General features: G+C 52.9%; 4 protein-coding genes across 4 annotated transcripts, besides 1 other annotated feature; 2 read left to right on the top strand and 2 right to left on the bottom strand.

Moving 5' to 3' along the window:
- Positions 1 to 23: 23 nt before the first annotated feature.
- Positions 24 to 46: a microsatellite.
- Positions 47 to 1,011: 965 nt separating this feature from the next.
- ACLA_086920 (DUF2841 domain-containing protein) lies at positions 1,012 to 2,790 on the top strand (the record flags this gene model as incomplete). The annotated part of the gene is made up of 6 exons (XM_001268415.1): positions 1,012 to 1,024; positions 1,092 to 1,147; positions 1,204 to 1,426; positions 1,482 to 1,991; positions 2,062 to 2,247; positions 2,297 to 2,790. 6 exons carry the CDS (start codon positions 1,012 to 1,014, stop codon positions 2,788 to 2,790), a joined length of 1,482 nt encoding a protein of 493 aa, XP_001268416.1.
- Positions 2,791 to 3,429: 639 nt separating this feature from the next.
- Positions 3,430 to 4,894, bottom strand: ACLA_086910 (putative endo-1,4-beta-xylanase; the record flags this gene model as incomplete). Its single annotated transcript, XM_001268414.1, has 5 exons — positions 3,430 to 4,187; positions 4,259 to 4,372; positions 4,424 to 4,556; positions 4,622 to 4,778; positions 4,848 to 4,894. The coding sequence occupies 5 exons, from the start codon at positions 4,892 to 4,894 to the stop codon at positions 3,430 to 3,432; spliced, it is 1,209 nt and encodes a 402-aa protein (XP_001268415.1).
- A 1,523-nt stretch (positions 4,895 to 6,417) lies between these two features.
- ACLA_086900 (HSP70/90 family co-chaperone CNS1) lies at positions 6,418 to 7,831 on the bottom strand (the record flags this gene model as incomplete). Its single annotated transcript, XM_001268413.1, has 3 exons — positions 6,418 to 7,133; positions 7,193 to 7,465; positions 7,531 to 7,831. 3 exons carry the CDS (start codon positions 7,829 to 7,831, stop codon positions 6,418 to 6,420), a joined length of 1,290 nt encoding a protein of 429 aa, XP_001268414.1.
- A 725-nt stretch (positions 7,832 to 8,556) lies between these two features.
- On the top strand, positions 8,557 to 9,801 carry ACLA_086890 (3-isopropylmalate dehydrogenase; the record flags this gene model as incomplete). The annotated part of the gene is made up of 3 exons (XM_001268412.1): positions 8,557 to 9,028; positions 9,096 to 9,513; positions 9,594 to 9,801. 3 exons carry the CDS (start codon positions 8,557 to 8,559, stop codon positions 9,799 to 9,801), a joined length of 1,098 nt encoding a protein of 365 aa, XP_001268413.1.
- Between the last annotated feature and the right edge of the window lie 74 nt (positions 9,802 to 9,875).

Raw genomic sequence — 9,875 nt, 5'->3', positions numbered from 1 at the left:
GGAGGGCGCCGGAGGGTCCAATTCCCCCCCCCCCCCCCCCCCCCCCAGAATGGCCCACATAGTCGGGCCCATTGACTTCATGTGTAAAAATCTAGCGTGCTGTTTCCCACTGATAACTCAGCAACGTCGGTTAGGACCGTCCCATGTAAGGAGGCTTGAGTCTCAAGTAACCCCAACTCGGACACTAATGGGCACGGCAATATCAAGTTGAGCAATTGGACGGTCGATCGCATGGTTGTTTCGAGCCAAAGCGGACCGTGGAGGACGCTGCCAGGGGCGTTATAGTTGACACTCCGAGGCCATTGTTACAGGAGTACCAAACTCTTGCCTCTTTCCTGGTCATCCATATGCCAAGCTTGGCTTCAGTAGAATGTGGATTGTTGGTCCGTTTGACTTCGTGATTGGGTACCGGCAACCAGGTACGATCCCATAGAACAACTTCACTATTGCAGCAGATGAGCGACTTATTCAGTTCTTCAGTTGCAACAGTGCTTGACCTTGATGTTCGCGTGACGTGTTCGGATGAGGGCAGACTGATTGAATGATTATCGATCTTGCGATGCCTCTCGATGAAACTATCGATACGTAGCCCGTACCCGGAGAGGCTCAGTCGCTCGGCAACTGTACTTCTGTCAGAACTGCAGCTCAGCTGGTCTTTGAAGATTGACAAATGTAACGAGGCGATAGTCTGTAGTTCAATGCAGCCGAGCGGATTGCCCCTGTAGGATGCAGTGCCACATAACTCTGTGCATAACGATGACACGGTCTTGGCCTGGATAAACCACCAGTGCAACTCAATACGGTGAAAGCATTTCTCAGGAAGAGTTGCTTTTTCCGTGAGATTTTGGCATGTTTTTGACAAGAGCTGCCTCGCGGATATAAAGTACACCACGGATTCGCAGAACAGTTTTAGCCTCAAGAAAATCCTGCAAGCTTCGGTCTGTGGGCTTGGAACTCTCATATCAATCAGCCTCCTTTGCACCTAGCGGCTCTCCATCTCCCAGATCAGACATGTCTTCAGGCTGTAGGTACCACTTGCTCCCCTACACTTGATTGGCAACCCAGATTGTGGACTAAACCTTGGGTGTTAGACGGCTCCGATTTACCAACACCCTTCGATGAGGAACCAAGTGATTCGCAACATACGGTATGGTGAATCCGGCAAGCTTGTTGTTGCTGTTGTTGCAAGACTCAAACTGACAGATGCGTGAGAAGAAACCGGACTCATCCGATGTGCACCTCGCTGGTCTCAGCTATGTGCATTTTGCCATCATCTATGTTGATCATAGTGGCAAGCTCGGCTTCGAAGCTTCTCCGTCTATCGCAGATAGCTGCCAGTCAATCCTGTCTCCCAGTGTAACCGAGACCTTTCTGAGGGCTGTTGCCATATCGAGCAAAGATAGCCTCTCAGGATCTTCGAGCCCAGGTAAGACCTGGGAGAGTATATGAAAAGGCAACAGCGTGTTGATCACAGAGCCCAGATTTTTCCTATACCGCTTCAGAAGCGGCCAGAGAAGGAAGCCCATTATCCCCGCAGTCACTCGACATCGCAGGGACCGATATCTTGACGAGAAAGGAATCGATTTCCAGCCTCGAAACGCAGCGCAAATACACGAATGAAGTTGAGACGGAGACTCCACTAGAGAAGTCTCATGCTGGCAGCCGTCACGCCAAGAGAAAGAAAGTTTCCCATGAATGTATGGTGGCCATCAATATTACCTGCAATCAGAGGGCTATGCTGCCGCTTCGGGACCAGAGGCGCCTGCGCAGATACTACGAGAAGGCATTCGAGAGTCTGCAGCAAATCAACTGTCGAACCATTGCTAAAGCATATGTCAAACTCGTCGAGCCCCGGAAACAGGTCAACTACCCTTACAATGGGCGCAAGCTCATCGCTGGAGTTTCCCGGCAGCTAGATCCCGAGTTGACAAAGCCAGCTTGGTGGCCATCTGGTGTAACGCATAAGGAGCCTGATCATCTTCCAAAAGCAGGTGAGACACACGAAACCCTCTTGACTTGGTGCACATGGTCGAATGTGCAAAAAGCTGACCTCACTATCAGAGAGAGTCCGACTGCTCATCCACATTCTGTGCGAGCTTCGCGACAGCCGTGGAATCACTGTCGGTAAGCTCCGAGAAGCGGACCAGTCTATCCGCCGTCAGATCACGCCCTCGGAGCGTCTGCAGGTGCTAGATGAGATCTATCGCGTCCGGGAAGACGAAGAGAGCTTCCTGAACGGCCAGCTTGGTACGTAAGGCAAACGGGGTCTAGCGAGGGTATACTCATTCTTTCACAGATCCACAAGCAGCAGTATACGTCTCTCGCGCTCACCTCCCAGATGACATGGACAGCAGCATCGGCGGTTCCCCCGGAGCCCCAATTAACGACTCGGATATGAATCGATTATACAGAAAGGAAGCCTTCGACATGGAAACCCACACCTCCGTCTTCCCATCCATGGGGAACCTCATGAGTCACACCGAATCAGCAAATAGCAGGAGCGAAGACACCATCACGCATACCAGCTGGGACTCCTGCCCCCCAGCCTCCTCAATACCCTCCCTCAGAGTCCCGCAGCGAGGCCACGACGCAGCAACCGCACTCTCCGTACCCAGTCCATCCATCCCCTTGTTCCACCAGGCGGCTCCTCCAAGCATCCATTCCTTCCCCTTAAGATTCTACCATGACCCGAGCATCAGCCACGGGCAACAACAGCAAACTAGCCTGGACATGAGCGTGCCCACTCCAGACGTAGGACACTGCGCCCACCCATACTATTTCAACTATTGACCGCCCTCTCACTTTTTCCCTTTGTTGTAAACTATCGGTTTCTCAGGCGTTGTCGGAAAAAAAACCATTTGTTGATATTATTTGCGACTGCACATATCATCCGCGGGATTTCCTCGCTGCAGACAGACACTCTGGGCGGTTGGAAAGACAAAAAGCCAAAAGCACATATTGAGTTTCATAGGCGCACTTCCATATGCTATCTTAGATATATTAATTTCGAATCAAAGAGAGGGATTTCAAGTTCGAGTTGGAGCATGGTGGATGATCTGTAGAGAGATGAAGAGAGAGAGAGAGAGCTGAGCCGAGCGATGTAGAGACTTGAAAGAATTCCATCGAAGCTGGAGCTGGCACATGATCTTGCCATAAAAGGAAACCGCACAATTCTTTAAGTTCTGTCTGGCCGGAATATTGGAATTGGGCGACAAGTTACAACTACATAACTACTGTCAAACGCACAGACGTGGGGGAAAAATTGATTTATTTTATTTTTTTTTTCTTCTTTTTTGCTTCATTCTTTAAACAAAGGTACATATCCATATACCATAGCTCAGACGAAGGAGTCGGACACCTCCAATTACCCGCATGGCGGAGAAACATTCAAGACACGAGATAAGCCTCACAAGGGTTTAGACTACCTATTCAAAGGCACTGCGAGTACCAATCATTCTGCTTCTGGCAGGTAGTGCCACTCACACAGGTGGTGGGACCGTTCCAGCCGGAACCGCCGCACTGTCCCCATTTCTGAGAGACGCCGGTGGTAGTCGCACCTGTCGTGGTGGAGGTCTTGGTGGTGGTGGTCAGAGTAGAGGAAGAGGTAGTGCCGGTGGAAGAGCCTGCTCCCAGACCAGCCAGGATGCCGTTATAGGCGGGCTTCTTGACATAGTTGGAATCCCAAGGGCAAGCATCACCATAGCCGGAGAAGACGCTGGGGACCCAGGAGTACTTGTCAGTCCAGTCCCAGATGGTGATACCGATACAGCCCGGGGTGGTCACACAGGCGGCAGCCACGCTCTGGTAGTCGGCAGACTGCTGGGCAAGCTTTGCGCTGCTGGAAGGCATCTGCATGCGGATGTCGAGCTCAGTATAGGCTACCTCGACGCCCAGGGAAGTGTAGCCCTTGAGGGTAGTGGTCAGATCCGACTGGCTGGGGGTGCTGCCGACGATGAAGTGTGCCTGGAGACCGACGCCGTCGATCTTGGCTCCGTATGACTGAACCAGCTTAACAATTCTCTGCGCACCGGTCGCCTTGTTGCCGGGGTTCTCGATGTTGTAGTCGTTGTAGTATAGCTTCACATTGGGGTCGGCCGCCGCGGCAGTCGCAAACGCAATAGGGAGGAAGGCTTCGCCGATGACTCTGTAGAAGACAGAGTCCCGGTAGGTACCGTCTTCGTTCAAAGCTGGAGGATGGATCGGTGGCGTTAGTCAAGAGAGTATGAAATCGGGGAATATCTGATTGCGAGCAACTAACCTTCGTTGACAACGTCCCAGGCATAGCACTTGCCCTTGTAGTGTGTCATGACGTTGGTGATGTGGTTCTTCATGGCCGCAATGAGGGTGGCATTGGTCCAAGTTCCGCTCGAGACTATCGGCCGTTAGAAGAGGATTCGATGAAGGTCGATAGACAATCACTTACCCCAGTTGGGCAGCTGGCTGTGCCAGACGAGGGTGTGGCAGCGCATCAACTGGCCGTTTGCCTGGGCCAGGTTGACGATGGCATCACCCCCGGCGTAAGAGAAGGAGTTCTGACTGGGCTCGGTGGCATCCCACTGTTGAACAAAGCACGATGATCAGTGATTGCAGTTGCACAACAGTGACCTCTGGATTGACAAACCTTCATGGAGTTGCCGGGGGTTAGTTGACCGAAGTCCTCGGTGTTGCTCAGTTGGGCCACATAGGGAGCGTCCGAGAGCTCGCCGTTGTCGGTGGCGGATCCCAAGTATTTCAGTCCCTTAGCTTTGGCAGCAGTGTTCAAACCAGCGCCATAGACACTGCTGCGATGTTAGACCTTCTCCTTTATCAAAAAAGCAACCGGTAGGATCAGAGAGGAGACAACGTACAGAGGCAGAGCAGCCAAGGCCGCCGCGATTGAGGGAAGATGAACCATCTTGCAAAAGGAGTGGAGATACCGGAGAGAGGTAGTAAGTCAACAGCGAAAGGCTTCAACCCAGCGGGTTTGAACGCCCTTCTTATACCCATTTCGCACACACACACAACGACCCCCTCACCAAGAACGGAAGGCAAAGACACACTCCATATTGATCCAGATTAATTCTGGGAGCAATTGATCCTAGGCCCCCCTGTCATCAACCAGTCGGGATTTCTCTGAAAGCCGTATGATTCTTCAGCGCAAAGCGCAAGAACGACAATAATATGGGGGTAAATAGCGCGAGCTAGCTCGGCATCTGGCACCGTGACAGATTGGTGCAGAAACTGCAGGGGAGAGGAAGAGATTCCTGTTGGTCGACTGAGGAGTGAGGTCTACTCCATAGTTGCACCAAGTTAGCAAAAAGAAAAAGAAGCATAGCCTTTAGCCTGAAAATGGCGCCCAGGGGCACGAAGAAGTCAACAAGAGAAGGGAGTGGATCAAGAATTAATCTATCCTCGACGAGGAAGTTGACCGGAACAGCTAGTCTTCGTCGACGGCAGGCTCAGCCTTTTGCAGCCGTGTTTCAAGCACGAGAATTATTGTGTCGCGGGCTTGAGATGCTTTTTCTTCACGAACGGCAATGATGAGGCCGGTTGTCAGACTCAGGGGATGGGCAATCCTGGTCTGTCAAAGGCGAACCATGATCGACATCCCAGGATAGGACTCGATAGTCCATACTCCATACTCCATAGTGTAGTAGTGTACGGAGTATGTACTATGTACTCCGTACTCCGTGGTAGGAGGATCTGCCAACAATATGCCTGTAGAGCAAGCTTCCCCTGTAATAATCAATAGTAATGATAATAATAATTACTTGGTAGTAACTACGTGGAGGTCTTCAGGAATCGAGGAAACAGGACTACCTCCCCGCATTCCATCCGGCTAAATACGACAGATGGCTGAGCGTCTCATGCAATTTAGTTAGATTGAAAGGTTGCTTGCCACTTGTCACGTAGTCTAGACTAGATAGTTAATGAGAAGAGAATATGCCGGAGACTAACTCTCTTCCTTCCATCAATGGCAAGATTGATTTATCATTCGGTCATTTATTTCATTAATATTCTATAGAGTCGTCAAAGTATGGTGTTGGTAGGATACTCGGCCCATGATTCCGGCGCCATCTGAATCTATGTACATCCAGCCGATATGTTGCAGACTGCACATGAAGGGACGAACGTCGGATCTCTGCAGGTTGACGAGGTCCACGGTACGCCCGAATCTGCGGAGTGCAAAATGTGGGGAGATTGCAAACGAGCGGATAATCATCCTCTGTCCTCTGGGGTAAATTAGATAGGATAGTGGACACCACTCCCCTTCTTGGGATGAAAGCTAGCAGGTATTAGGCTCAGTTGCGGTCAAGCTCGGTAGTCCTTCATATTGGCTGAACTTAGCCATTGCAACCTTGGCAGTAAACTGGAGCACAATAGCGCATTGGGACCAAGTACTCAGTCGATAGATAGCCGATGCAAGGCCAAAGCAAATCAGCCTTCCTTTCTGGCCTTCATCTCGGCAATGAACTTCGCACTCTTGGCGGTGGGAATCACGTAGATTTTGACGAGTTCGTCGACAACCTCGACCTTGCCCCCGCTGAGGATCTGCAGGAGTGGGAGTTTCTTGCCGGCCTTGATTAGACCCCCCGTTACCGTCTCCATATAGCAGTCGACAGTGTTGATCGTGTATTCGTGTTTCTCGTCCCACGGCAAGGGGAAGATATATTCCAGGTGGTCTTCGATGGAGCTCATCTCGGAGAAGGACTTGATGAAATCCGTCTGGGCGTCCATGTGGTACAGCAGCACGGTGGGGAATTCGAGAGTGCTCTCAGGAGAGAGCGGATCCGGGGTCAGACGGATGTGGGCATCGTCCATATCAGGCGGCTGCGCTGTCTTGCGGGTCCTGATCTGCCTGGCGCGTAGGGCAGTGCTCAGGAGCAGCTTTTCTTTCTGCACCCGTTCTTCCTCCGCCTTCTTCTTCGCGGCGATGCGCTCAAGCGCGGCTTTGCGATCGGCGATCTTCGCGGCCACTTGCTGAAGAGGCTTGTTGTCGGGATCGAGAGCGAGACCTCGAGCGGCAGCATCTTCGGCCTCTACCAATTTGTCGAGGGAGAACAAAGCCATCGAGGAGCGGTAGTATGCTTTGACATTCTTCGGGTTGAGTTTGAGGGTCGAGGCGCAATCAAGAGTCGTAGAACGGTAGTTCTCTGTAAAAAGCCGTTGAGTTAAGCTATCCACAAAACACGCAAACGATGAAGGGACGTACTCAGCTCCAGATTGCACAGCGCGCGGTTGATATACGACGCCTCCTCGACCTGGCGCAGAAGCTTCTCCTCTTCCTTGGGATCCTCAGGCTTCTCCCACTTATTATCCTTGACCGTCACGACTGCGATGGCCTTGGTGTAAAACTCCTTGGCGTCGATCCATCGCTTCTCTCTCGCGGCCTCGTTGCCTTGCTCGCGGTAGCTCTGAGCAACTTCCCCGCGGGTACCTTCGTTCTGCATAGCTTGCAGAGCATCGAGCACCGGGTTTTCGCCGTCTATCCAAGAGATTTGCGTTAGTCTCCCAGCTGAGCTAGCTGCCCCGTAGACAAAGTCAACGCACTTTCATCACCCGCCTCGTTGATATCCGTCATGAACAGCGGCGTCTTGTTCATCATTTTCAAGATATCTTCACCGGTATTCGACCTGACCGATGCCATGGTCGGCGGCAGCTTTGGCGCTCGGGGATCATTGCTCTCGATCTCCTTCAACCTCTCCTCGTTGATCGGAAACGGAGTCTCCTCTGCGGCGGGCGAGGGGCCTTCATTGTACAGCTGGCTGGGAGGCGCATCGGTGGCAGGCGGCCGCTCGTTGAGATTGAGCGACTCGTCGAAATCGTCCGGTAGTTCCTCTACTTGGCCCATCGTGCTCTCTCGGGTTGTATTGAACGAATGTTGATCTCTTGACAAAAATTTAGCTGCATGCACCCCATCCATGACAAATGCGATTAGCCCAAACAGTGCAAACAGGAGGGGATAGGGCTAGCCCTGGCTGCCTTGTTGCCTGGCAAATAAAGGCGGTGAGTTAGCTTTCCGGTACCGGAGGGACTCTCTCAGCGGATTTGCGGGGGATCTGCACTGTCCCAAGGACGATGAAGCTGTCCATCATCCATCATCCACGCCTTCAGAGTTGGCCCATTGGGTTCAGGTTTAGACTACTTGTTTGTATTACTATGCTGAACTAATTTACGATGATTGGAGAGTGCAAGCCGAGAGCGAGGATGTCTGCATTCGTCCAATTTCTATAGATGCAGCCCCTGGGGAGATCGTTCATATTGACGGCGAACTTGCTGTGCACAAGGCACACTCTATCCTTTTTCAAGATGGGATAGCCAGAGAGGCAGGGCAAGATAATCTGAACCCGGACAGATATCGACATTCAAACTAATTCGGACCAACACCGTGGCTGCTAACCCCGCAGCTTCGCTCTGAAGACCGATACCCGATGAGGACCTACTTTACTCGATTCATCTATATAGGCTCTTTGCTGAAAAGAACGTGGCTCTGGGACATAACAGCTCAGTTCTGAACTCACTCTGAACCTGTCCGAATAGACTACATCTGCTCTAGCGTCCAGTATCTCACAGAAAATGACAACCAACTTTGACATCCTCGTCCTTCCCGGCGACGGGATCGGACCCGAAGTCATGGCCGAAGCCGTGAAAGTCCTACAAGCCTTCGGGAGTCAGAGCCGGAAATTCAACCTCCGCCATGAGCTCATCGGCGGCTGCAGCATCGACGCGCACGGCAAATCCGTCACGGAGGAAGTCAAGCAGGCGGCTCTGGCATCCGACGCCGTCCTGTTCGCAGCTGTCGGCGGTCCCAAGTGGGACCACATCCGCCGGGGCCTCGACGGGCCCGAGGGCGGCTTGTTACAGCTTCGCAAGGCAATGGACATCTATGCGAACCTCAGACCGTGCTCGGCTAGCTCGCCGAGCGCGTCGATCGCGAGGGAGTTCAGCCCGTTCCGGCACGAGGTCATCGAGGGCGTGGATTTTGTCGTGGTGAGGGAGAACTGCGGCGGGGCGTATTTTGGAAAAAAGATCGAGGAAGAAGATTATGGTACTGTTGTCCATGTCCTAGCTCGCTTGGAGCAGACCCAAGAGAGAACAAGTACTGACCCGAGCAGCAATGGACGAATGGGGCTATAGCGAGCGCGAAGTCCAACGCATCACCCGCCTCTCGGCGGAGATCGCGCTCCGGCACGAGCCCGTCTGGCCGGTAATTTCTCTGGATAAGGCGAACGTGCTCGCCTCCTCGCGGCTCTGGCGCCGCGTCGTCGAGAAGACCATGACAACCGAGTACCCGCAGGTGAAGTTGGTGCATCAGCTGGCGGATTCGGCGTCGCTGATCCTAGCAACCAACCCGCGCGCCTTGAACGGCGTCATCCTGGCGGATAACACATTCGGCGACATGATTTCGGACCAGGCGGGTTCGATCGTCGGGACGCTGGGGGTGCTGCCCAGCGCCAGTCTGGACGGGCTACCCAGTGATACGAGGAAGAGGACGAACGGGCTCTATGAGCCGACGCATGGCTCGGCACCGACGTGAGTTTTGCCCCCCTTGTCCCGTGTCTCAGAGACAAGACGAGACGAGACAAGCCTGACCGTCGATCGACTGACTGTAGCATCGCGGGCCAAAACATCGCCAACCCGGTCGCCATGATTCTTTGCGTGGCGCTCATGTTCCGCTATTCATTAGACATGGAGGCCGAGGCGCAGCAGATTGAACGTGCAGTGCAGAGCGTCTTGGACGGTGGGATTCGCACACCTGACCTGGGAGGGAAAGCAGGGACGAACGAGGTTGGAGACGCGATTGTGGCCGCTCTACGATAGGTTCCAATGACGCTATTGACATGCCGTTTGAATGACTCTGTACAGTCTGGGAATCAATATCGGCCAGCAAAGAC

This window comes from Aspergillus clavatus, genomic scaffold (assembly GCF_000002715.2).
Source record: "Aspergillus clavatus NRRL 1 1099423829806 genomic scaffold, whole genome shotgun sequence".
Taxonomy (NCBI): domain Eukaryota; kingdom Fungi; phylum Ascomycota; class Eurotiomycetes; order Eurotiales; family Aspergillaceae; genus Aspergillus; species Aspergillus clavatus.
The sequence above is the reverse complement of the archived record's forward strand: the minus strand, read 5'-3'. Positions and strand labels throughout refer to the sequence as shown.